The 24760-nt window shown below is 40.2% G+C and overlaps 1 protein-coding gene across 1 annotated transcript; it reads right to left on the bottom strand.

The window, feature by feature from the left end:
- Positions 1 to 24760, bottom strand: LOC143019681 (putative cardiolipin synthase (CMP-forming)). Its single transcript, XM_076175621.1, has 6 exons — positions 24208 to 24760; positions 23546 to 23683; positions 14321 to 14450; positions 14133 to 14218; positions 9284 to 9444; positions 1 to 5181 (listed from the first exon to the last, which is right to left on the bottom strand). The coding sequence occupies exons 1-6, from the start codon at positions 24727 to 24729 to the stop codon at positions 5079 to 5081; spliced, it is 1140 nt and encodes a 379-aa protein (XP_076031736.1). The 5' UTR covers positions 24730 to 24760; the 3' UTR covers positions 1 to 5078.

Below are 24760 nucleotides of genomic sequence, written 5' to 3'. Positions count from 1 at the left end.
GATGGAGGAACACAATTTTGGACTAATTCTTGGAGGTACATTTCTCTCAAGCTACCTCCCTGACAAGGGGGAAGAAATCTTTGGTAAATAGATAGATACACAGATGTCTAAGGTTTTACTCTCTTGCAGGAAAATGGATAAACTGACATTAGAGCTCAAGCATGAGCCTAGAAGGATGCATACATGGGTGCCTTTTGTACCTTACTTGTGCAGTTTTATTCTTTAGCAGCACCCTACTGCAGCTCACAGTCTAAACTACATTACAGATATTAGCTTTCATAATGGCAGTGTACAGTTCAGGCCCAGCACATTTCTAGAAATGCATCTCGGTTTCCAAACCAATTGCAGGTACCATGGTTTGAATTTCCAGACTACCATAACTCTGAAAGCAAACCAAACTAAGTACCATGGTTTGAATTTCATGGCTACTATGCCTCTGAAAGCAAATCAGCAACAGAAAATCTCCAGATTTATCTCATACAAATGAATGGAATTTCTATAATGATGTAAAATCTGTACAAATCTGTAAAATAAAACTTGATTACAGAAACTACCAAAATACTTATCTTTAGGATGACCAACAAAGCCATCAAATGCTGATTTACATATTTATATATGGTAAACAATACTTTTCTTCCATGAAAAGGCTGATTTCTAAAAATTAACCATTACCAAAATGGAAACTAGTGCACCATCAATTTTTTCAATTTAACATCAGTATTCAGCACTAAATAAATTATTTTATATACTCTACTAATGATCACAAATCAGTAATTTCTTTAACTGGCATTTCAAACTGATCTAATACTTACAAAGTTTATCTACTCACCTAAACTGAATTCTTTGCATTGTCATATAAAATATACTCTACTGAATTCCTATTTCAAACAACAACAACAACTTCTCTATAAAAAAATCTCAGCATCAAGATTAATTTCCTAACTATTGTATATAAGTTCTAAGATATGTTTTAAAAAATCATCCATTTGTAATAAGCAAAAAATAAGTATTTGTTTCTATGCAAATTTATGGAAATCCTTTTAACTTTAGAAACTTTCATTGCACAATCTTCTCTTCTTCCAGTGAGTCCAAAGATTTTACTTTGATTGACCTTTATTATTAGTTATAAATATATAAATGTCACCAAAAACGGGCAAGATGGGGCAGCTTACAAATAAATGGTTATTTTCAGTTACACTTTTCCTGTAATGAACAGGAAAATGACAAATCTGATATCTAGCCCACATATCTGTTAATGCTCAAGAGAAAACCAGAAATCACTATTAGCCAGAGTAAACATGTGGTCACTGCAGTGGCTGTCACCTGAGAAAACTTCCATGAAAGCGAACTATACATTTTGCAAGGGGCCAGTGATGGGTTCTGCTGATAGTGGTCCTGTGAGCCATCAGAGAATAGTCTCCCTGCCGCTTATCTTCAAAAATCATCAACACCATTGTCTTTATCTGAAAGTGCAACTCTACAGGGCTGACACTTTATCTCTATATTGGGCCCCAAGATCTTTCCCTATCAGCCAACTATTTCCTCCACTTTTACAATGATGTGACACTAAACTTATAAATTCTGAAATTGTATAATCAGACTTGAATAAGGAGTAAACTTATCTCTCAAATGTTGCTTCAAATTTCTATCACTAGAAAACTATATGTGACAGATGGTGTGTTAGCGTGGTATGTTGTATATCATACCATTATTATTGTACATTGTACTTGCGTGTTGCTTATTTGGGGAATTATATGTTTCCCCTTCTTTATAAAAATGTCATATGTTTTGTTGTTTGTTGTTTTATTATTTATTGTAATTATGTGTAATCATTGTGTATAATTGTGATTATATTGGATATTGCAAATGCGATGCATGTCTTTTTGCGCCAATTGGCAGCTTGGCGTCAGTTTGGAGCCAGCTCTCTTTGTATTCACACGCATTAGTTGTCAGTGGTATCAGTGATTACAGTGTACTTCCCACTATTTGACTTTCATTTCTTGTAGCCACCCGGTACAATGGCAACTGTCCTTGGGACCTTCCACGTATCTCTTTGAGAAGAAACACTGGACAGCTGTCTACAACTACAGTGTGACTGGCTGTTTTTATGTCATACCCAAATATCAGCCATCCTTGCATAAAAACATGTAAGAAATTTATATAAACTTTGGAATCTGTCACTAGAATACATAGGAGCCAGGGGCTCCATCTCTGTGTGTGTGAAGATGAGGAGAGTTGTTCACGGTGATGTTCCGTTTTGATATCTTTCCTAGAGGACAGCAATATGTAGGTGCTGAATATTGGTAAGAAGCAAACTGTGTCAAGTGCTTTTTATGAAAACTTCATCTGATGTAGCAATGACCATCATTCTCCACTTGCTAATTACACCAGATCTGAGACCCACCTGTGTATTTTTCTGAATTGTGAAAATAAAAATGAGTGGTTTCTAGTTTTATGTAATAGAAACCTATAAGTTCACAGTGGCTGGTAACAATCTTTGGGTCTTCCCATAGGTCTCTTTAGGAAGAAACACAAGACTTTTTTCCGTCTTGTATTGGTGTGGAATTGTACCTCTCACCAGTGTGTATTGTTAAGAGGAAGGGAGCACTAATTGATTGATAATTTTCCATGTGAAAAGCCCTGTATTGACTCCATAAGTTTTATGCAGTCTATGTTAGGGATTTCAGTGACCTCCCCTTTGACCAATAATACAACATTCTTTTATGACTGGAGATTGATCCCGACTGGAAGCTTTTGCTGGTTTCCTGGAAGATGTGGGTCTTCAGGGGACAATGAATTGATTGATTGCAAGACAAATTGTCATTAGCTTAGAGTAATAGGAGGGGACTAGTTGCCAGTTATGTAAAAAGTTGAAAGATATACTGCACAATTGAAATTAGTAGAAATCTACAGCCCAAAATACTGCACAATTGAAATGAGTAAAAATCTATGCCCCAGTGAAGAGAAAAAGTGTAAGTCCCTCAGAGCTACATCTCCAGATGGAGTTGAGTGTGTTGACAGTTTTTACTCACACAACAGACAATCTAAAGTTTCTTCTCAGAGAGATCTATAGGAAGACCAGAGAACCATTGCCAGCCACTGATGGGGTACAAGAAGTACAAGTTGTTTCTGGTGATTAGGGCTTCTTTCTGCTGTCAAAATCCTGTGCCTGTAACTGTTTCAAGTACATTCAGTTTATTTGCCTTCACGACAAGGTCCTCTGTGTAAAAAATGGAAGTCATGTGTGGCTACCTCCCTTATAAGGGGGGAAAAGCCCTTGAGATATAGATAAAGGAAGCCATGTATTAAATGTGAAGCCAAGTATTTTAGGCTTTCATCCACAAGGAGTGAGATTGACAATTTACTTTGACCACTGGGTGTTGATTTGGTTCTATCTGTCAAGAGTAAGCAACACCATTAGGGATTTTTGTAGAGATGCAGACACAATTTTGCACCAGTCGTAACTGAAGCTCATTTTAGGTACTTTTGGCCACTAATCTGTTGTTGAAGTGTTAGATCATCTGAATGAGAGCTTTAGTGGTGCGCTCCAGGTTTGGGATGGGAAGAAGTACAAATAAGTTATTGTCCCCAATAGATGGTTACTCTGACCTGCTTTGCATTCACTACTAGTTTGGAAGTTTGTCAGATATTTCTTGTAACTGTTGTGTATTTCAGTTTCTATCATCTTGTTTGACAGAATATGTCTTGGGACTGTCAGAAACTTTAATATCTATTGCCACCACTATTATCTTGTCAAATGGCAATTTCCTGTTGAAGCTTTTCAGTACTTGTTTGATAACACTTGTGACCAATGTGTTGATGGAATGGATTTCTCTGAATTCATCTTAATTTGGCAAGGTATTTGTATTCTGCTTCTTTCTAAGATTAATTTTTCCATGAGTTTAGATATGGTAAAAAGGAGAGAGGCAGAATTGTAGGATGCTTGGTTCTCTGGCAATTTGTCTTGTGTCAGGATGGGGATTACACGTGTTCTTTTTACAGACTGTTAGAATGTCACTGTGCTACCAAGAATGGTTGAAGCTATCATTCATGGCTTTTATTGCTGCAGGGTTCAGATGTTTCAAGTGGTAGTTTTGTCATGCTGACATTAAATATCCCATCCTTCATTTGAAGAATTGTAGTTCCTTTTATTTGATTGGCATACTGTGAAAGAAAATCATACCATACCAGTTTATGCATTCAAAGCAAAAGTACAAATGGTATATCCAAACACACGTATAGACACACACCAGAAAGAAAAAACTCAGACCCCTATGTATACATGAACAAAATAAGTCTGTAACTTCATTAAAAGATTCAAATAATTCACACAGTCTCAGTCCAACAGGGCATACTGTGCCAACAACTTGTCATCCTATACTTGATCACATCATATTGATAGCTAAGCTAAGGTTGGCACTAATTAACATTTATTCTATATTTCAAATTCAAGAAAACATTCAAGATGAAGAAGACTCTCTCTGTATACTAATTTTAGAGGTAATAACAATTACATTACTTGAGAATCATCCACATCAGTATATAATGTAATGAGGAATTTTATTTTTGTTCAACAAAATTATAAGGATAATACTGAGCACTCTAATGTGCATGTATACATTCATTTACACAAGCATCCATATATATCTAAATGTACATATTAATATAAACAACCTACAAAGTAAATACATGCAACAATAGAAAAACAGACTATAAAAACTCATAGCAATGTATCATCCATATATGGCCCTCATATTCTAATTGGCCTCCCATTTTATCCCACATAAATTGCATTGTTCATGGTATGTAAGGCCTTGAAAATGGCTATGTGATTGATTAACTAACCTAGGGCTCTGAACTGTAAGATTACTTAGCAATCACTTTAAAAAAAAAGGCATTATTAGCAGTCTATTCAAACAATGACCATAACAAAATAATGGTACATAACTGAACCCTAAGTTCAATGAGCAAATTTCTGTATGTTTCCATGTTTTTCTATATGTATGTACAATGAAGTCAATATTCCTCTCATTAGTTGGTCATTATCAAGTAGAGATCTGATTAGATTCTAACTTCAGTCAAGACTTTTTCTGTTCTTCCATCTTTTTAATCATCTTGTAAGTGTTATTTGAGAATATGTAGCTGATTCCTGAGCTCAGTGTGGTTGCAGCAGTAAACCACCTGTAAAATAAAAGTAAAAATGATAAATTTTCATTACTTTAATTTCTATTTACCTATATACCATAGGCTTCTTCCCCCTTATAAGGAAGGTAGCCAAGTCAAAGGCACATACCCACTCCCATCCATTCCACTCCCATCCACCACCCTTGTTTCCCTCTTATTTTAAGCTCCTTGTGGATGAAGGATCATCCCTGTCTCCTTTTCACTGTCCATGTCAAGAGCAAAGCACCAAGACAGAGTAAATTTCCATTGTTATACCCAACAGGTTATTTCACCAGGAATCTGTTTGCTACTTGCTTCCCATTCCTCCCAGCTGGCTTCACCACAATTAAAATCTCCAATAAGGCCTATGTTATTACTTTGTTTAATATTTTTCTTTAGGAAAAGAGCTGTCTCCGTTAACATTGTTTGATATTCAGTTTCATCCCAAGCTCTTGTCTTGGGGAGAACATATGCCACCATCAAATTTCTTTTATTGTGCCCTTTAACCTCTTCAGTACGGGCCAAAATCTCGCGGGCAGCATTAGCTGCCAGACATACGATGTGTCGTAATAATACTCGCATCATAAAATATAGTCACCGCTTATATCGATCGTTCTCTCTTTCACCCGTGAATTTTGATAACCATAGAAAATGTGATGAAGATAGTTTAGAGAGTATGTCATTACACAGGGGCAACTACAATAAATATAATCAAGATGCCGATATGGCAGCCTCGCGTATCCACTTGCTCCTCATGCCGCCTACGTATGCGGCACCGTATGGAAGGGGTTAATATTAATCTTTAGGGGAGTTGCTTCACCCACGCCTACAAATTTGCTTCTTCCACCTTTGTCACTTCTCACCACAAACATTACATCCTTTTTATTTTCTTTGTCTCTTCTCAAGGTGTATTTGTCGTTCCCTAACTGTATATCAATATTTTCTGGGAGTTTAGTCTCTACTAGATACATTATATCAGGCTCATTTGTCCTGAAGTAGTTATCATCTCCAACCTAGCCAAAAATAAAACATCAACATTAGCATATGCTATTCTATGTTTCCGTGTAGTGCTTACTTTGCGATGCTCCCTTCTTGTTTTCCTAGAAACTCTCCTCACCTTCTGATTGACAACTAAAAAAAAAAAAAAAAAATCAACTTTTCTTCTTGTGCTTACTTCCAAGACTTGCTGATTACTTCTTTTGCCACGGCTTGCAACTTGAACTTTATTTTCATTGGACGTGCGCAATATGTCTTACACTTGCCTAACCTATACATGCTATCAATCTGATCTGTTACATCCAAATCCTTCCCTAGAGCTGTTGATATAATTTCACTAATCATTTGCATTTATTTTTCTTGGTGTAACTTCCATGAGGTATTATATTCTTCTTGGTATCCAAAGAGTAAGACGTATCTATACTTGTCTACATTTCTAACGAGAGATTCTCTTTTTTCATATAACCTTGACCATTCCTTCTTCCAGGCTGTCTCCTACCTGTTGCTCCATGATATCTTTAACCCCTTCAATACGGGCCAAAATCTCGTGGGCAGCATTAGCTGCCAGACATGTGATGTTGTGTCATAATACTCGCATTATAAGAAATAAAGTTACCGCTGTATTGCTCGTTCTCTTTCACCCGTGAATTTTGATAACCATAGAAAATATGAAGCCAGTTTACAGAGTATGGGGGTCACGCAGGTACAACTACAATATATATAATCAAGACGCTGACATCGGCATCCTCGCGTACCTACTTGCTCCTCATGACACCTACATAGGCGTCATCGTATCGAAGGGGTTAAAGGTTACTCTGTTACTCCTATCCTTATTTGTTGTTGACCTATCCTACTTTTCCTCCATGGTGTTAAGATTTTTCTCTCATTTATCAAAGTTTCATTTTCCCTTCTCAATTCGTCAATCTTAGTTTTTTGAGCCAGGTTTGTTCCCTTTTCCTGCTCAAGTTTTTTCTCCAGATTGTGTAATCTAATGTCATGTGAGAAAATTAAGTCTGAATCTTTCCAACTCTATAAGAATTTCACTTAACTCCATGGCAGAGTATCCAACTTGAGACCTATCTTCTTTTTCAAATTTATTTTCTGTACTATATTGATTAGTTTTTCTAATGGACTTACTCACCCTTTTGGGTGTGAAGCCTTCAAAATCATTCATTATCAGTGTAGATATAGCAATGAAAGACAACCATTTGTGATGTGTGTGTGTGTGAAAATCACACATCATATAATACTAATTAAGGCTAATGCATTTATCCAGATTATGTGATGAGCTGAGCTTCTACTCTTTGTATGAAGTTATAAACAAAGTTTCTTTAGTAACAGAGATCACCTGTAAATACAATATAAGCACTCAACTTCAAAATCTAGCAAATGCTCTTATCATTAGCAAACCCTACCACTGATCTAAAAATAACTGGATCACGGATCGGTGTCCTGATTATGAGGTCGGCGGCAGCTATGTTGGTAGTACCAAAACAAACCCATGCCACGCGATTGACTGATAGCATTGATAGCGTCCCTTACAGTTCTCGGCAGCTTTCGCTCCTATATACTGGTGTGTTTTACATATTTAAAGCTCATTTTACAATGCCAACTTGTGCTACATTCAACTGCACCAACCGGAGAAAAGGTGGATGTGAGCAGTCCTTCCACTCGTAAATTAAGGTTTTATTACCCAAAACATCCCAATACCCATCAACAAATGATACGGCCATCAGGAGGCATAAAATGTTGCCCACCAACTGTTTTGTTAGGTGTTGTCTTGTTAATGTTATGTATTTATTATCTGTAAGAAATAGATCTAGCAGCAACCCATTTGTCACGAATGTAATCGTGGCAATAGCAGGATAAATATTTATCATTTAAAAGACCTTATAAGGCTCAAACGCTGTCCAGAGCTGTGTAGCTGTATAGAACCGGTTGTTCTTCCTGATTACATGTGTAGGCTTTTTCTATATTGTGAAGTGTGAGGAATTCATATTAGATGGGCTGAATTACTATTCGGGGCACATTAAAAAATTATGTAATGTTTTTTCTGGTGAAATTCGACACCCCCCACCCCATGTACTATTATGTTTCAACTCATAAGAATTTATCCATCTACCGGTCTCAACTACTGTTACGGAAGAGTATGATTTTTCAGGACCAAACATAGCGGGTATGTGTCTTCGTTTCTATTTATTGAATATGAACCACTAGTACTATTGTAACTGATGCATGTACATTCTTTTTACTGAACGATTTCAGTGTCAAAGTTTCTATTTCAGGATCGATGTGAAATATATTGTTTCAAAAGCACCGATGCATATCCATGTATATCACTATCGTCCAATATTTAAGGCACCTGTAATGTGCTGTACACGATACAATAGCAATATTCACAATAAATACTAATGTAGGTTTTGTTCTGTAAAGATTCACTGGAGGTTTCTTGGAATATTGTGGATACGTGTATGTTTAGTGACAGGTGAAATTTGTTTGTTGAAATACATGTGTAGTTAGTTGTGCAAATAAAGTAATTGTAATCCAGTAATTAACTGTGCATTTCAATGACCAGATGACTAGATTTCGAAAAACACCGAAGATGACTGCTTGTCAAGATTCGAGAGATTGAGATTATAACATGTGGTCACACTCACACACACATATGTGAAGGCCTAATTTATGCTTCGCACAAAATAATGTACATAGGATACATAGGATACAACCACTGATCTATATTGTTATGCAGATCAGTGGATACAAGTTAAAACATCTACATGTTCTCTTGTTTATGTCAGTTTTAGCGTACTTGTTTGATTACTTTTATGGTCAAATACCGGTACATGTAGACATGTACTGTTTCATAAACTACACAGGAAAACTTATTTACAGATCACATCACTATCATGCAGCCCATACCAGCCACATAGGCCATGAGAGTAACACGACAGCTCCCATGACCGGCGGAGCGGTTCACACGTGCTAATGTTTTGGTACTACCAATATGGCGGCCATGTCCCGCCTGCCCGCCTCACTCCTGGGGCAGCCCACGGCCCATATATGCTATCCAGGTGTTATACAGATCAGTGAACCCTACAAACATATAAGTTTCGAATACTCTTACCACAGTGCATGGAGCAGATAATGATCTGTGAAGGCAAAAACAGGTGCAGCAAGTGAGGCTGTGATGAGACCTAGTTGGATGGCAGTATTAACTTTGCTAATAGTCGTGGGGGCAAGCTGAGCTGTGGCATGGGTTGCATCAAAGTAACGACTCACTGTACGCTGGTGAATAAAGAGATATATTAGTTGTACAAATACAAATTAAGTAATTATAACATTTGTAAACCTCCCTTGTAAGGGATAAAAAGCTTTGGTATATGTATGTAAACATCATTGCATGAAATGGGTGGATGGGGTGAAAATGGGCTTTTGAGTAAATGGGGAATGTCTGTTGAGCAGTGAAGGGAGTAGGTAAGAGATAGGTATGAGTGGAGAATTGTTGTGACTCACCATCTCACTCCCATGTAGTGGGAAGTGAGAAACCCCTGGTAGGGGAAGCCCTGTCAGTTGTGGCATGCCACTGTTTTTTAGAATGATATTTGGGATTTCCTCCCCGCTTGCCCAGGGCATTATCCCCTTATTTAAAAAGGGTGACAAAAAGAAGTCAATAAACTACAGGCCTATGAGCTTAACCTCAACTGTAGGAAAAATTATGGAAACTATCATCAGATATGATATCAAACATCAATTAGAGAGTAGCTGTTTAATAAATGATAGCCAGCATGGATTCAGAGGGAAATGTTCTTGCATGACTAACTTATTTGAATTCTACAACACAGTCATCTCAAATTATGACAAAAGAAACATACATACATACATATATATACCAAAGGCTTTTTTTTTCTTATAAGGGTAATAGCCAAAAAACAAAGACATAAAACCACTCCCACCCATAGATTTAATATCTTTGGACTCTGCAAAGGCTTTAGATAATATCCCTGCATGAAAGACCACTGGCTAAATTAGTTTCCCATGGAATAAGTGGTAGCCTATTAAGCTGGAATAATAACTGGTTAAACAATCATAAACAGAGAGTTGTTCCAAATGGCAAAACTTCTACACGGAAAAATGTTATGAATGGAGTTCCTCTGGGTTCTATTTTTGGGCCACTTCTATTCATAGTATATATATAAATGATACAGACCATGGACTGAAATCTATTGTCTCCAAATTTGCTGATGATACAAAACTGTGTGGAATGGCAAATGATCACTTAAACCAATTAAATACTCAAGAAGATTTAGATAAACTACAACAATGGTCTGAAAAATGGCTAATGAAATTTAACACAAGTAAATGTAAGGTTATGCATATTATAGGTAAAAGTAACAATAAGTATAATTACAAGTTATTTGGAAATTCATTAACAAAAGTGGATAGTGAAAAGGATCTTGGTGTAATTTTTGTGATCTCAAATCATCTAAACAGTGTATTTCTCCCTCAGAGAAAGCAAATAAGATTCTAGGACTGACTCCATGATCTTCTGATTTTAAAAGTCCATCTATCATTAAAAAGCTATATAAATCATTTGTTCCTCCACATTTTAAATATGTTGTTTACATATGGTCACCAAATCTATATTAAAGACACTGACAGATTAGAAAAAGTACAATTGTAAGTCACAAAACTGATTCCAAATACATACATACATATACAAAAGGCTTTTTCCCCCTTGCAAGAGAGGTAGCCAAAAATCAAAGGCATAAAAAACCATTCCCACCCATTCCATCCCTAATACACTTCACTCCCCTCCACCCTCTACCCTCCCTCTTATCTTAGCACCTCCTGGATGACGGGTCATCCCTGCACCTTGTCCACTGCCCTGGGTCAGAAGTAGTGTTGCAAGACATAGCACATCCACAGCAAGGCCGCTTCATTATATCAGCGACCCCCCTCTCTGTCCCCTCATGCAGAAAAGGAGAAGACAAGGAGAAATCCTTTCAGGCTGCGTCAAATTTTTCTCACACATATTAACTCACCCCCCATCCCCCCACCTCTTCCACCTCTTGCATCCCAACATCATCCATATACAACCATTTTCCATTCACCCCTGTCTTCTGTCCTCTCCCTTCCTTCCTCAACAGACATTCCCCTCTTCCCCAAAGCCCCTTTCACCCCATCCATCCATCTCATCCTAGGTTGCCCCCTCATGTTCACTCCTTCCACATCTGCCTTCCATACCTCTTTTACTAGTCTTTCTTCACTCATTCTTTCCATGTGTCCAAACCATCCCAATACTCTTTCATCCACCCTGTCTCCCAACTCCCTTACCATCCCTGTTCTCCTCCTCACCTCCTCATTCCTCACTCTATCCAGCCTAGTAACCCCTATCATAATTCTCAGACACCTCATCTCAAACACATTCAAACTCCTTCTCTCTTCCTCTCTTATGTTCCATGTTTCTGCCCCATACAGTGGTGGCACAATCACTCCTTCATACAATCTCCTCTTAGCATCCATTCCCAAATGTCAAAAATAAATCATACAAAAATTGACTAAAATATATGAATCTATTTTCCCTAAAAAAGTGTAGATTTAGGGGGAGCTTGATACTGGTATTTAAGATTCTAAAGGGAATTGACATCAAAAGTGACCAATTTTTCACACTGAATGCAAATCAAACAAGAAATAATGGTCTCAAACTGTCAGGAAGTAGATTTAATTTGGAAATGGGTAGAAACAACTTTGTCAATCATGTACAACTACACTCAATCAGCTGATTCCTCTCAAACTACTACACTTACACTTGTCCACTTTTTCCTTTATAAAGCGGAACTATACAGGCACTTCTCCAGTCCTGTGGCACTCTACTCTCTTTTAGACACACATTAAACAACCTCACCAACCTGTCCACCATCACTGTTCCTCTCTTTTTAAGACACTCCGCATGACACCCATCTGACCCAGGTGCCTTACCTGCTGTCATCATTTTAATAACTATTTTCATCTTATCTTTCCTTATTTCTCCTCCATTTTCCTCATTCATCACTATCATTTTCTTAGCCCTACCCAATGCAACTACCTTTTCCTCCCTATCCTCCATCACATTTGGCAACTCCCTAAAATACTCTGCCCATCTTCCTCTTACTGTTGTTTCTTCCATTATCATCTCTCCATCCACACCTTTTCTTCTTTACTTGATTTGCCTCCTCTTCCCCCCTGAATTTCCTTCCAAAACATCTTTTTATTACTTTAAAAAATTCCTCTCATACTCTTACCCCATTTCACATCTGCTCTCCTCTTTGCCTCCTTTATCTTATGCTTTATTTCTCTTCTCTTTTCTTTATACCTCTCATATAATTCTCTCGTCCTATTTCATAACCAATCTGAGAATGCTCATTTCTTCTCTTCTACAACCTTCTTTGCTTCATCATCCCACCACTCACTACCCTTCCTTCTATTTTCTCACAGTATACAAACCTATACATGTATAGGTTTATATACTGTGAGAAAATAGAAGGAAGGGTAGTGAGTGGTGGGATGATGAAGCAAAGAAGGTTGTAGAAGAGAAGAAATGAGCATTCTCTCATTGGTTATAAGCCCTCTGTGAGGGGCACCATCCTAGCCTCCCAATAGGTGGGGGGGGGGGGGTGATGTTAAACCATATAATTATCACATAAACCTATACATATATATGACTTTATTGTCTTCTGAACCTTAAATACCCAGCAGGCCACATAAAAAAATATGTGGATCATATACTCCTTTGAATATGACTCACACTTAATCACAGCTAACTGCTCCACACAGCTGCTCAATTGATGCCCCCTTTTTGGTAAGGCAATTTGCTAGTTGTTGTGATGTGTCTACCCAGACCATCTCTGCATAACCTATTCTCAATTTTTACTCACACAAATCATTTAATGACACTTCCTTTTGTTCATCCATACACACATCACTCACCAATAAAGCCACAAGGTCATTCCTTTTCTTCTTTATGCTCTCTCCATCCCAGGCATATCATTGGGCATGTTCCCAAACTCAACCCCACCTTTCTTTTTCAACCTAGTTTAACCCTAGGCTAACACATCTATTGTTTGTCTTATAAATCTATCACTAACTTCTCTTTCATTTTCTCATTACATGACCAAGCACTGGATTTGCCCTCATAAAACCTCCCCTTTTGCTTTGACTCTTCAAAAGTGAAAAGCGTCTAAAGAGGAATATCTAGTCACCTTGCTCCACACTATTTAGTCACCTTTTACAAAATTGAGGGGATCAATCAATCAATCCGTTGCCCCTGGCTCTTTTGCAGAAGACTGACAACCTTCAGGTAGTTGGCAACATCATTCCTGTGTCCTTACTGCAAGACATACATACTGTATATCCCTACTTTCTATATTTCTTAGTAGTTCTCCATCATCTGTATTAATTTTTTGATAAAGTGTAATGTTTCGTAAGATATTTAAGTCCAAAGGCACGATTATTCAATTGCAACACAGGAAGTTTCACCAAAATTCACCTTCCAACTCCCACAAAGTGAGAAGTGAAAAACCCCAGGTAAAACAAAACCCCGTCAGTTGTTGTTGTTGTCGTTCCCTAGACTGTCTGTCCGAGCAGTCCCGTCTCCCCAAGGAATGCTACAGCCGAAACTGGGTTTTCCCACAAATCCTTTATAGAGTGTATGTTGTGTTGTTTGGGTGCTTCACCCCATACCATACAACACATAATGGAAGACTGCATTATACACAATCATGCACGCAAACAACCCCGTTAGTTGTGGTATGTTACTGGCTTTTTAGTCGGATGCTGGGTCACCTCCCTGCCTGGCCAGGGCTGTCAGGAAGCAGTGAGACAATATGCAGTGGGTCCAGAGAATCAAATTCATGACCACCTGCTCATGAGTTTGCCATGGTATCCACTGAGCTACAATGCAAAATATCTAAACAAAATAATACAAACTGACTTACTGGAGGAGGAAGGCTTTTGAATCGTACAACAGAAGCCCCGCCAATGATGAGGACATCACGGTAGATGATGAGCCCAGTTAGAGGTACTGGAAAAAAATAGGACAAATATAATGTTGCACTTCCAAATACTAAAATCTGGAATTAAGATGAAATATCAAAACATTCTGGATAAACTTAATTTGGCTTACATGGTATCAGACCATTGTAGGTAAGAGTCAGGAACAATACAGCTACCAGCACTTTATCTGCTAAAGGGTCTAGGAAGCTTCCTAATCTTGATGCTTGTCCTGGGAACTGCCTTGCTATCCACCCATCTATCTGTATTAGTAAAATGAAAAATCAATCACTGTGCATTTGCATACTCCTTGTTTAACGATGGGGTTCCATTCCAGCAACCCCATCATTAAGCAAAATTTGTTAAGTGAATTCTCTTTATTAATCTACGAAATTCTTAAAATTACAAAAAAGAAAGTACAAGGAAACTCAAAGGAAACTCAACTTACAAATCATTGTTTTATAACTCAACTTACAAATCATTGTTTTACAACATATGAAATTCTTAAAATTACAGAAGGTACAATATGTTTAATGGAAACTGAGGACCTTACTTTGGTGGGGGAAAAGAATACTGCCACCAAGTATTCCCACTTGGATCGTAAGAGGCGAGAAGAAAGGGACGGGGATTGGGACTAGGCATCCTTCTCCTTGTAGCCCCACAGGGGACATTCCTAAACGAAAAAGTAAAGGCATAAGAGGGTCTGGGAGTTTTCGGATCAGCACCCTAAGGTTTGGGTCTTTTAATGTGCGTGGATGTGGTACAGATGAGAGTAAAAGGGAAGAGATAGGTAGTATGTTTGTGAGAAGAAAGATGGATGTGTTGGCTTTGAGTGAAACTAAGTTGAAAGGGAAGGGTGAGTGTAAGTTTGGGAGTGTAAGTGGGAGGTTATCAGGAGTGAAGAGAGGGCGAGGGAGGGAAGGGGTGGCTATTCTAGTAAATGAAGAGATAGGTAAACGTGTAGTGGAGTGGAAGGAGGTTTCCTCAAGGATAATGTGAATGAAGGTGAAACTGGGAAAGGAGATGTGGGTCTTTGTAAGTGCATATGGGCCTGGCAGTGAGAAGAGTGTAGAAGAAAGGGAGGCCTTTTGGATAGATTTAAATGAGTGCATAGAGGATTTAGGAAGAAATGTCAATGTAATAGTACTGGGAGATCTTAATGCTAGTGTAGGAAATGGTCCAATCGATGGAGTGGTTGGGAAATGTGGAGTTCCAGGAAAGAATCGTAGTGGAGAGTTGATGGTGGAAATGTGTCTAGAAAGAGAGTTGATGATAGCAAATACAGTGTTTCGGAAGAAAGTCAAGCATAAGTACACATGGGAGAGGGTGGTAGATAGAGGGCTAATGGATTATGTAGTGGTAAATAGGATTATGATAGGAAGAGTTAAGGATGTACATGTGCTAAGGGGAGAGGGTGGGGGAATATCAGATAATTTTTTGGTGGAAGGTAAGTTGAGAGTGGAGGATAGATGGAGAAAGAGGAAAGGGACAAAAGGTAGGGAGGTTCTTAGAGTGAACTCTTTGAATGAAAAGGAAAAGGAGAAGGAGTACAGAAAGAAGCTGAAGGAGGAGTGGGAGGGAGTAAAGGATAGAGTAGAGCTGGGTGTGGAGGAGGAATGGGGATGGTTCAAGGAGGGAGTCATAAAGTGTGTAAGGATGGTGTGTGGAACAAGAAGGACAGGGGGAAATAGAAGAAAGGGTAGTGAATGGTGGGATGAGGAAACAAAGAAGGTTGTAGAAGAGAAGAAGCGAGCTTTCACAGATTGGTTACAAAATAGGACGAGAGAATCATATGAGAGGTACAAAGAAAAGAGAAGTAAAGCATAAGATAAAGGAGGCAAAGAGGAAAGCAGATGTGAAATGGGTTAAGAGTATGAAAGAAAATTTTGAAAGTAATGAAAAAAAAATTTGGCAAGAAATTAAGAGAGGAAGAGGAGTCAAATTAAGTAGAGAAGAAAAGGTAAAAGGTGCAGATGGAGAGATGATAATGGAAGACAAGGCAGTAAGAGGAAGACAGGCAGAGTATCTTAGGGAGTTGCTAAGTGTGGAGGAGGATAGGGAGGGAAGGTTAGTTGCAGTGGGAAATGCTGAGAAAATGACAGTGATGAGTGAGAAGAATGGAGGAAAAATAAGGAAGGATGAGGTGAAGGCAGTTGTTAAGATGATGAAAGCAGGTAAGGCACCTGGTCTGGATGGATGCTGTGCAGAATGTCTGAAAAAGGGAGGTACAGTGATGGTGGACTGGCTGGTGAGGTTATTTAATGTCTGCTGGAGAGAGGGTAGAGTGCCGGAGGACTGGAGGAGTGCCTGTATAGTTCCTCTTTACAAGGGAAAAGGGGACAAGTGTGAATGTAGTAGTTTCAGAGGGATTAGCTTGTTAAGTGTAGTTGGGAAGGCTTATGGGAGGATCTTGATTGAGAGGATTAGGAGAGGAACAGAAGGAGTAATTGGTGAGGAACAGTGTGGATTTAGGACAGGTAGAGGTTGTGTAGATCAGATCTTTGTGGTAAGACAGATATGTGAGAAAGCTATGGGAAAGGGGATGTTTTTGGGGCTTTTATGGATCTGGAAAAGGCTTACGATAGGGTAGACAGAAAGGCACTGTGGGAGGTTATGCAGATATATGGGATAGGAGGAAAGCTTCTGGGAGCTGTCAAGAGTTTTTATGAGAGTAGTAGAGCTTGTGTCAGGATTGGAAATGGAGAGAGTGAGTGGTTCGAGGTAAAGGTGAGACTTCATCAAGGATGCGTTATGTCGCCCTGGCTGTTCAACTTATACATAGATGGGGTGGTGCGAGAGGTAAATGCAAGGGTAGTGGGTCAGGGATTGGAGATGGTTAAAGAAAATGGAGAAAAGTGGGAGGTGAGCCAGCTGTTGTTTGCGGACGACACTGCACTTGTGGCAGGATTGGAGGAGGGATTGAGGAAGCTGGTGGCAGAGTTTGGGAGAGTATGTGATAGAAGAAAGCTAAAGATAAATGTGGGTAAAAGTAAGGTTATGAGATGTACAAGGGGTGGAAGTGGCAGTAGACTGGAAGTGAGCATTAACCTCTTCAGTTCGGTTCAAAATCTCAAGGGCAGCATTAGCTGTCAGACTTACGATGTGTCGTAATAATACTCGCATCATAAAATATAGTCACCGCTTATATCGATCGTTTTCTCTTTTACCCGTGAATTTTGATAACCATAGAAAATGTGATGAAGACAGTTTAGAGAGTATGCCATTATGTAGGGGCAACTACAATAAATATAATCAAGACGCTGATATGGCAGCCTCGCGTATCCACTTGCTCCTCATGCTGCCTATGTATGTGGCACTGTATGGAAGGGGTTAAGGAAGTGGATAGTTTTAGATACTTGGGTGCAAATGTGGCAGGAAAAGGTGGAGTGAAGGTGGAGGTAGAATGTAGATTGAGAGAAGCAAGTAAATTGCTTGGTGGACTGAAGAGTGTAATGAGGAATAGACATTTGGGAATGGATGCTAAGAGGAGACTGTATGAAGGAGTGATTGTGCCAACAGCACTGTATGGGGCAGAAACATGGAGTATATGAGAAGAAGAGAGAAGGAGTGTGAATGTGTTTGAGATGAAATGCCTGAGAAGTATGATAGAGGTTACTAGGCTAGATAGAGTGAGAAATGAGGAGGTGAGGAGGAGAACAGGGGTGGAAAGAGGACAGGGGAGTCATATGAGACATACAAAGAAAAAAGAGAAGTAAAGCAAAAGGTAAAGGAGGCAAAGAGGAGAGCAGATGTGAAATGGGGTAGGAGTATGACAGAAAATTTTGAAAGTAATAAAAAGATGTTTTGGAAAGAAATTAAGAGGAAGAGGAGGCGAATCAAGTAGGGAAGAAAAGGTAAAAGGTACAGATGGAGAGATGATAATGGAAGAGATGGCAGTGAGGGGAAGATGGGCAGAATATTTTAGGGAGTTGCTGAATGTGAAGGAAGATAGGGAAGGAAAGATAGCTGCAGTGGGAAATGCGAAGAAAATGAGAGTGATGAGTGAGGAGAATGGAGGAGAAATAAGGAAGGATGAGGTGAAGGCAGTTGTAAAGATGATGAAAGCAGGTAAGGCACCTGGTCTGGATGGATGTCATGCAGAATGTCTGAAAAAGGGAGGTTCAGTGATGGTGGACTGGTTGGTGAGGTTATTTAATGTTTGCTGGAGAGAGGGTAGAGTACCGGAGGACTGGAGTAGTGCCTGTATAGTTCCTCTTTACAAGGGAAAAGGGGACAAGTGTGACTGTAGTAATTTCAGAGGGATTAGCCTGTTGAGTGTAGTAGGGAAGGCTTATGGGAGGATCTTAATTGAGAGGATTAGGAGAGGAACAGAAGGAGTAATTGGTGAGGAATAGTGTGGATTTAGGACGGGTAGAGGTTGTGTAGATCAGATCTTTGTGGTAAGACAGATATGTGAGAAAGCTATAGGAAAGGGGAAGGATGTTTTTTGGGCTTTTATGGATCTGGAAAAAGCTTATGATAGGGTAGACAGAAAGGCACTGTGGGAGGTTATGCAGATTTATGGGATAGGAGGAAAGTTTTTGGGAGCTGTCAAGAGTTTTTATGAGAGTAGTAGAGCATGTGTTAGGATTAGAAATGGAGAGAGTGAGTGGTTTGAAGTAAAGGTGGGACTTCGTCAAGGATGCGTTATGTCGCCCTGGCTGTTCAACTTATACATGGATGGAGTGGTGCGAGAGGTGAATGCTAGGGTAGTGAGTCAGGGATTGGAGATGGTTAAAGAAAATGGAGAAAAGTGGGAGGTGAGCCAGCTGTTGTTTGCGGACGACACTACGCTTGTGGCAGGGTCAGAGGAGGGATTGAGGAAGCTGGTGGCAGAGTTTGGGAGAGTATGTGATAGAAGAAAGCTAAAGATAAATGTGGGTAAAAGTAAGGTGATGAGATGTACAAGGGGTGAAAGTGGCAGTAGACTGGAAGTGAACATTAAGGGAGAGCGACTGGAGGAAGTGGATAGTTTTAGATACTTGGGTGCAAGTGTAGCAGGAAAAGGTGGAGTGAAGGTGGAGGTAGAATGTAGATTGAGAGAAGCGAGTAAATGCCTTGGTGGTTTAAAGAGTGTAATGAGGAATAGACATTTGGGAATGGATGCGAAGAGGAGACTGTATGAAGGAGTGATTGTGCCAACAGCACTGTATGGGGCAGAAACGTGGAACATAAGAGAAGAAGAGAGAAGGAGTTTGAATGTGTTTGAGATGAGGTGTCTGAGAAGTATGGTGGGGGTTACTAGGCTGGATAGAGTGAGAAATGAGGAGGTGAGGAGGAGAACAGGGGTAAAAAAGGAGCTGGGAGATAGGGTTGATGAAAGAATATTAGGATGGTTTGGACACATGGAAAGAATGAGTGAAGAAAGACTAGTAAAAGAGGTATGGAAGGCAGATGTGGAGGGAGTGAACATGAGGGGACGTCCTAGGATGATGTGGATGGATGGGGTGAAGGGGGCTTTGGGGAAGAAGGAATGTCTGTTGAGGAAGGACGGGAGAGGACAGAAGACAGGGGTGAATGGAGAATGGTTGTATATGGATGATGTGATTGTATGAGGTGGAATGGGCGAGGATGGGGGGTGAGGTAGTATGTGTGAGCAAAATTTGACGCAGCCCGAAGGGATTTCTCTCCGTCCTCGCCTTTTATGCAATGGGGGGACGGAGAGGGGGGTCGCCGATTTAATGAAGTGGCCTTGCCGTGGATGTGCTGTGTCTTGCGACACTGCTTCTGACCCAGGGCAGTGGACAAGGTGTAGGGATGACCCATCATCCAGGAGGTGCTAAGATAACAGGGAGGGTGGAGGGGTGTAGAGTGTATTCAGGGATGGAATGGGTGGGAAGGTTTTTATGCCTTTTCCTTTTTGGCTACCTCCCTTGTAAGGGGGAAAAAGCCTTGGTATATGTATGTACAATATGTTTAAAGGAAACCGAGCACCTTACTTTGAATTATATTAAGGCTACTAGGTATTCTTTTGCCTATTTGGTCGTCAAACCAAATGGCCAACAATTTTTCCATCTCATGTATGAGGCCTTTTTGTTTTCTTGTTATCAAAGCACTGTATCCCATTGTAGTCTTGGCCTTCTCCCTCACTTGTTCTTTGTCCTTTCGAATGGTAGATATCGTAGAATGCAGCCTTGACAGGTGCTATTAGCTCCCCAGCATTTCCTGGCATCGTGCCGGTGGATGCAGGATTGACAGGGGTCACTGGGTTGCGGGGCTCTGGTGGGTTGGGGGTACATGTGCTTCGTGTTGGGCCTTTTTGTATGATGAGATGGCACATAAGCTCAAGGTGTCCTGAATGGCTGTTACTCTCAATGTCTCTTATGAGCGGCAGCTGGTCACTACCTCCTGTAGTGATATATTTGCAGAGAGGGAGCTGAGGCATTCTCCAAGTTCATCATCCCTGATGCCCATGAGTATTACCATTTTCAGCTGGGCCTCCACTCAAGTGACAGGGTTGCCGGTGCACAGGTCTACTTCCTCAGCCTTATTCCTTATGTGGCCGTAGAAGTTGCTGAAGGACTCACCTTGCATCTGTCTGCAACAGACCAGGTCATGGCGAAGGAGAGCCTCTACTCGTGTGTCCTGGAAGTGAGCTTGCAGCCAGTCAATCACCTTGTTAGCCGAGAGTCGGGTGTTATGGAGGATGTCTAGGGAGTTTTGTAGCATCCCCTGGACATCGAAGAATAAGCATGACTGGAGCTGTATATCGCGTGGCACCCTATTTACACCGGCTAAGATGGCATAGTCGGCCCAGCCATGGCTGGAATGACTGGAAGTATGTATTGGCCTGCAGTGGTGGTGGATGTGGGACCAAGAGGTTGCCAGCAGCAGAGGAATGGATAGCACCCTGGGGGACCAGGGTGGAGGGCGGAGGAGGAGACGAAGAGTTCAGTGTAGGAGACATTGTGCGGGTGACAATGGCTACGTGAGATCGCAGGGTCTCCCCCATTTGGTCGATTTTCTCACAGTCTCTCTACTGACTTTGCATCACTGCTACGAGTTGTCCGATGTTACTGCCACCATCCAGTGAAGACGTCACATTTGGTGTGAGTGTTGGGGGTACGTTGATGTCACCTGCCTCCGAATCTCGTGAACCACATCTTTGTTTCATATTCCCCTAGGTGGGTGGGCATGGCCTGTGTGGGTCAGCTGGTGGGACGCATGATGTCAGCTTTGCTCCATCTATAGGTTGTGATAACGGCAAGCAGTGCTTGGTATCTTGGCAAGTGGGATGAAAGGCCCCTGTATCACGACCATGTCTAAGAAAGCACATCCCTAACTCCACATGGTGTGGTGTTCATTGCCTAGCATCACACTGCTGCACTCCACACTTCTCAACCACTCTGTCTATTAGTTCATCTCCTATTTTAGCAATGAGATCTCCCAATACCATTACAATGACATTTCTCCCTAAACTATCTATGCACTCATTTAAATCTATCCAAAAAGCCTCCCTTTCCTTTACATTCTTCTCACTACCAGGACCATATGCACTTACAAAGACCCATATCTCCTTTCCCAGTTTCATCTTTATCCACATTAACCTTGAAGAAATCTCCTTCCATTCCACCACACACTTACCTCTCTCTTCACTCACTAATATAGAGATCCCTTCTTTCCCTCATCCTCTCTTCACTCCTGACACCCTCCCCACTACATTCCCAAACAAAAACTCGCCCATCCCTTTCAACTTAGATTCACTTTCTGCAGCTTTGTCTGTGTTACTTGAATCTAAGTTGAAAGGGATGGGCGAGTTTTTGACACACTCAACACATGGTTCATCACAAACAGACTCAAAATAGCTCCAACCAAATCTACAGCAACACTTCTCACCAACTGGACAAAAGAACACAAATACATACCTCATCTCTACATCAACAACACTCTAATACCACACACAAACACACCGAAAATTCTTGGTGTAACATATGATACATCCATGTCTTTCAAACAACACATCACAAACATAAAAAACAAATGCACACCTAGACTTAACGCACTTAAGTCAATCACTGGAACAACATTTGGACAAAACAAAGAAACTAATATAACAATATACAAACAATGCATACGCTCAGTGATGAATTATGCGAGTCCTGCATGGGCTCCTAATCTCAGTGAGACACACCACAACACCCTTCAAATCATACAAAACAAAGCCCTAAAAACAATTACAGGCTGCACAAATACAACACCTACAGACCATTTACACCATGAAACAAAAGTCCTCAAAGTCAAGGACCACCTCGACATGAGAGGCACACAAACACTTGCTGCAGCCACCACAAACACATCACACCTGCTACACTACATAGCAGAACACCCACACACACCAAGAAACATTAAAACTACACCCAAAGACCTTTATTACACACAGATACTCTCTTCTCTTCCTCCACAACCACCAAATACCAGCCTCCGGAAACATATTCATAATCATATCACTCACCGCTCCATTAACACACTGAAAGACAACACACTGCTGCATGCCAGACCCCCTGATATCCACCCTTCTGAATCCTCTCTCCCACGAAAGGACAGAGTCCACTTGGCCAGACTGCGATGCGGTCACCACCCAGCACTTCTAAGCTACCAGAAGAGGCTGGACGACCGTGTTGTGAACAGCTGCCCAGGATGTAACACTTCACCCCATACCATACAACACATAATGGAAGACTGCATTATACACAATCATGCACGCAAACAACACAACATACACTCTATAAAGGATTTGTGGGAAAACCCAGTTTCGGCTGTGGCCTTCCTTGGGGAGACGGGACTGCTCGGACAGACAGTCTAGGGAACGACAACAACAACAACAACAACAACTTAGATTCACTCAATGCCACACATCCATTTTCTTCTCACAATTGCCTATCTCTTCCCTGTTAGTCTCACCTGTACCCCTCCCACACAAATTAAAAGACCCAAACCTTGGGACTCTGGTTGAAAAACTCCTCCCAGACCCTCTTATGCCTTTTACGACTCGAGTGGGAATACTTGGTGTCATTATTCTTTCTTCCCTATCACAAGGTTAGACAAAAATGTAAACTTATATTCAGAGAAATGGTACAGGATAGTATTAAGAGTGAGGGGATACCATAACAGAGGGTCAGTCACAGTATAATATAGAATGATTAGAGATTTCCTTCAACATAGACAAAATGATGTGTGGCTCTGGTCCACAGGGGCACCCCCATATAGACCCTAAAGTATCAACTGCATGCTACTGAGCAGATTTTAACTTCACAGTAACACAGAGCCAATATTATTATTCAAAACATTTGAATAATAATACAATTATATTGCAAAAATGTGAAAAATTTAACTTCTAAAGATACTGTTTTGACCTTACCAAATCTGTGAAACCAGCAAAAATGAAGATGCCCAAAGACCAAGAGTACATTCCTGACACCACTAAATATCCTAGAAACGGTGACATCAAGATGCGGCTCACACAAAGAAAGTTTGGTATGGTCCAGATATTTTCTCTCTGCAAAATAAATAATGTTTTAAGTTGATGGGTAACACAGAAGATAATTTATATGTCTCATATTTCAAATACAAATGAAAAAAGTAAACAGGACAATAATAATTACTCCCATGAGTTTCACACTGACTGGAATTCTGTAGCCCATCAGCGGCTGCCAATGGTCCTTCAGCCCTATAATAGACCTTATTGTGTTTTACACTGGTGTAAGACATTCTATGTCATCAGCTAATGGTAGTAGTAGCAGAAGTTGTTACCAATTGTTAGTGCTTCTGGCATGACGAAGTGGAGAGAATACAGTCAAATATGACAGAAGTCTTATGACTGACTTGTAGACTAAGTATCATCTCCAAATAGAAATGAAGATTAAGATGACTTTTGAATATGGACAGCAAGAATACATTTCCCTCTGATGCCTGTCATGCAGGACCACAATATGCAAGTACCAACTGTTAGCCACAAAAAGCAGCATAACTGGTGGGCTCATAAATTTACAATCATGTGGACATTAATAAACTTTTACATACCTCAACAACTTCCTCCATTCTTTCCATGACCTTGGCCTTAGTTTCTTTAAAATCATCCATCAGTTCTTTTCTAGCTTCCCTAATTTTGTTTTCTTTCTCTTTAAGAATTTTCCACGCTTGTTGCGATCCACTTGGAGTTGATGTTGGGTTCCCCTCACGCTGATCATCAACATTCCGATTGGAACTACTTGAATACAATGTCCTAATACAATTCAAGTTCCATGATAAGGAACTGCACCTCAAAGAATTTTCATCACTGAACTTCTGAAAACTGAACATACTTGAATCACACCAAGTTCGGGTTGATTTTGGCCTTCCGACAAATGAAGCTAAGGATGGGTTAACCTGTTTGACAGTGCTTTCAGCATAAAGCGACAGCATACGATAACCTAAAATAATTAGTGGTCTGTGTTTCCCTCTTTGAAAAACACTTCTCTGAAGTTGTTGCTTCAAGAGAAAATGACAAAAATGATAATGTTTCATTTTTAAACTACACCCGGCCAACAATACACAGCTGACCATGTTTGTTTTGATTCTGTGTTCGTACGCTGGC

The sequence above is a fragment of the Oratosquilla oratoria genome, chromosome 37, assembly GCF_046742065.1.
Source record: "Oratosquilla oratoria isolate Oo_2021 chromosome 37, ASM4674206v1, whole genome shotgun sequence".
Classification (NCBI taxonomy): Eukaryota; Metazoa; Arthropoda; class Malacostraca; order Stomatopoda; family Squillidae; genus Oratosquilla; species Oratosquilla oratoria.
The sequence above is the reverse complement of the archived record's forward strand: the minus strand, read 5'-3'. Positions and strand labels throughout refer to the sequence as shown.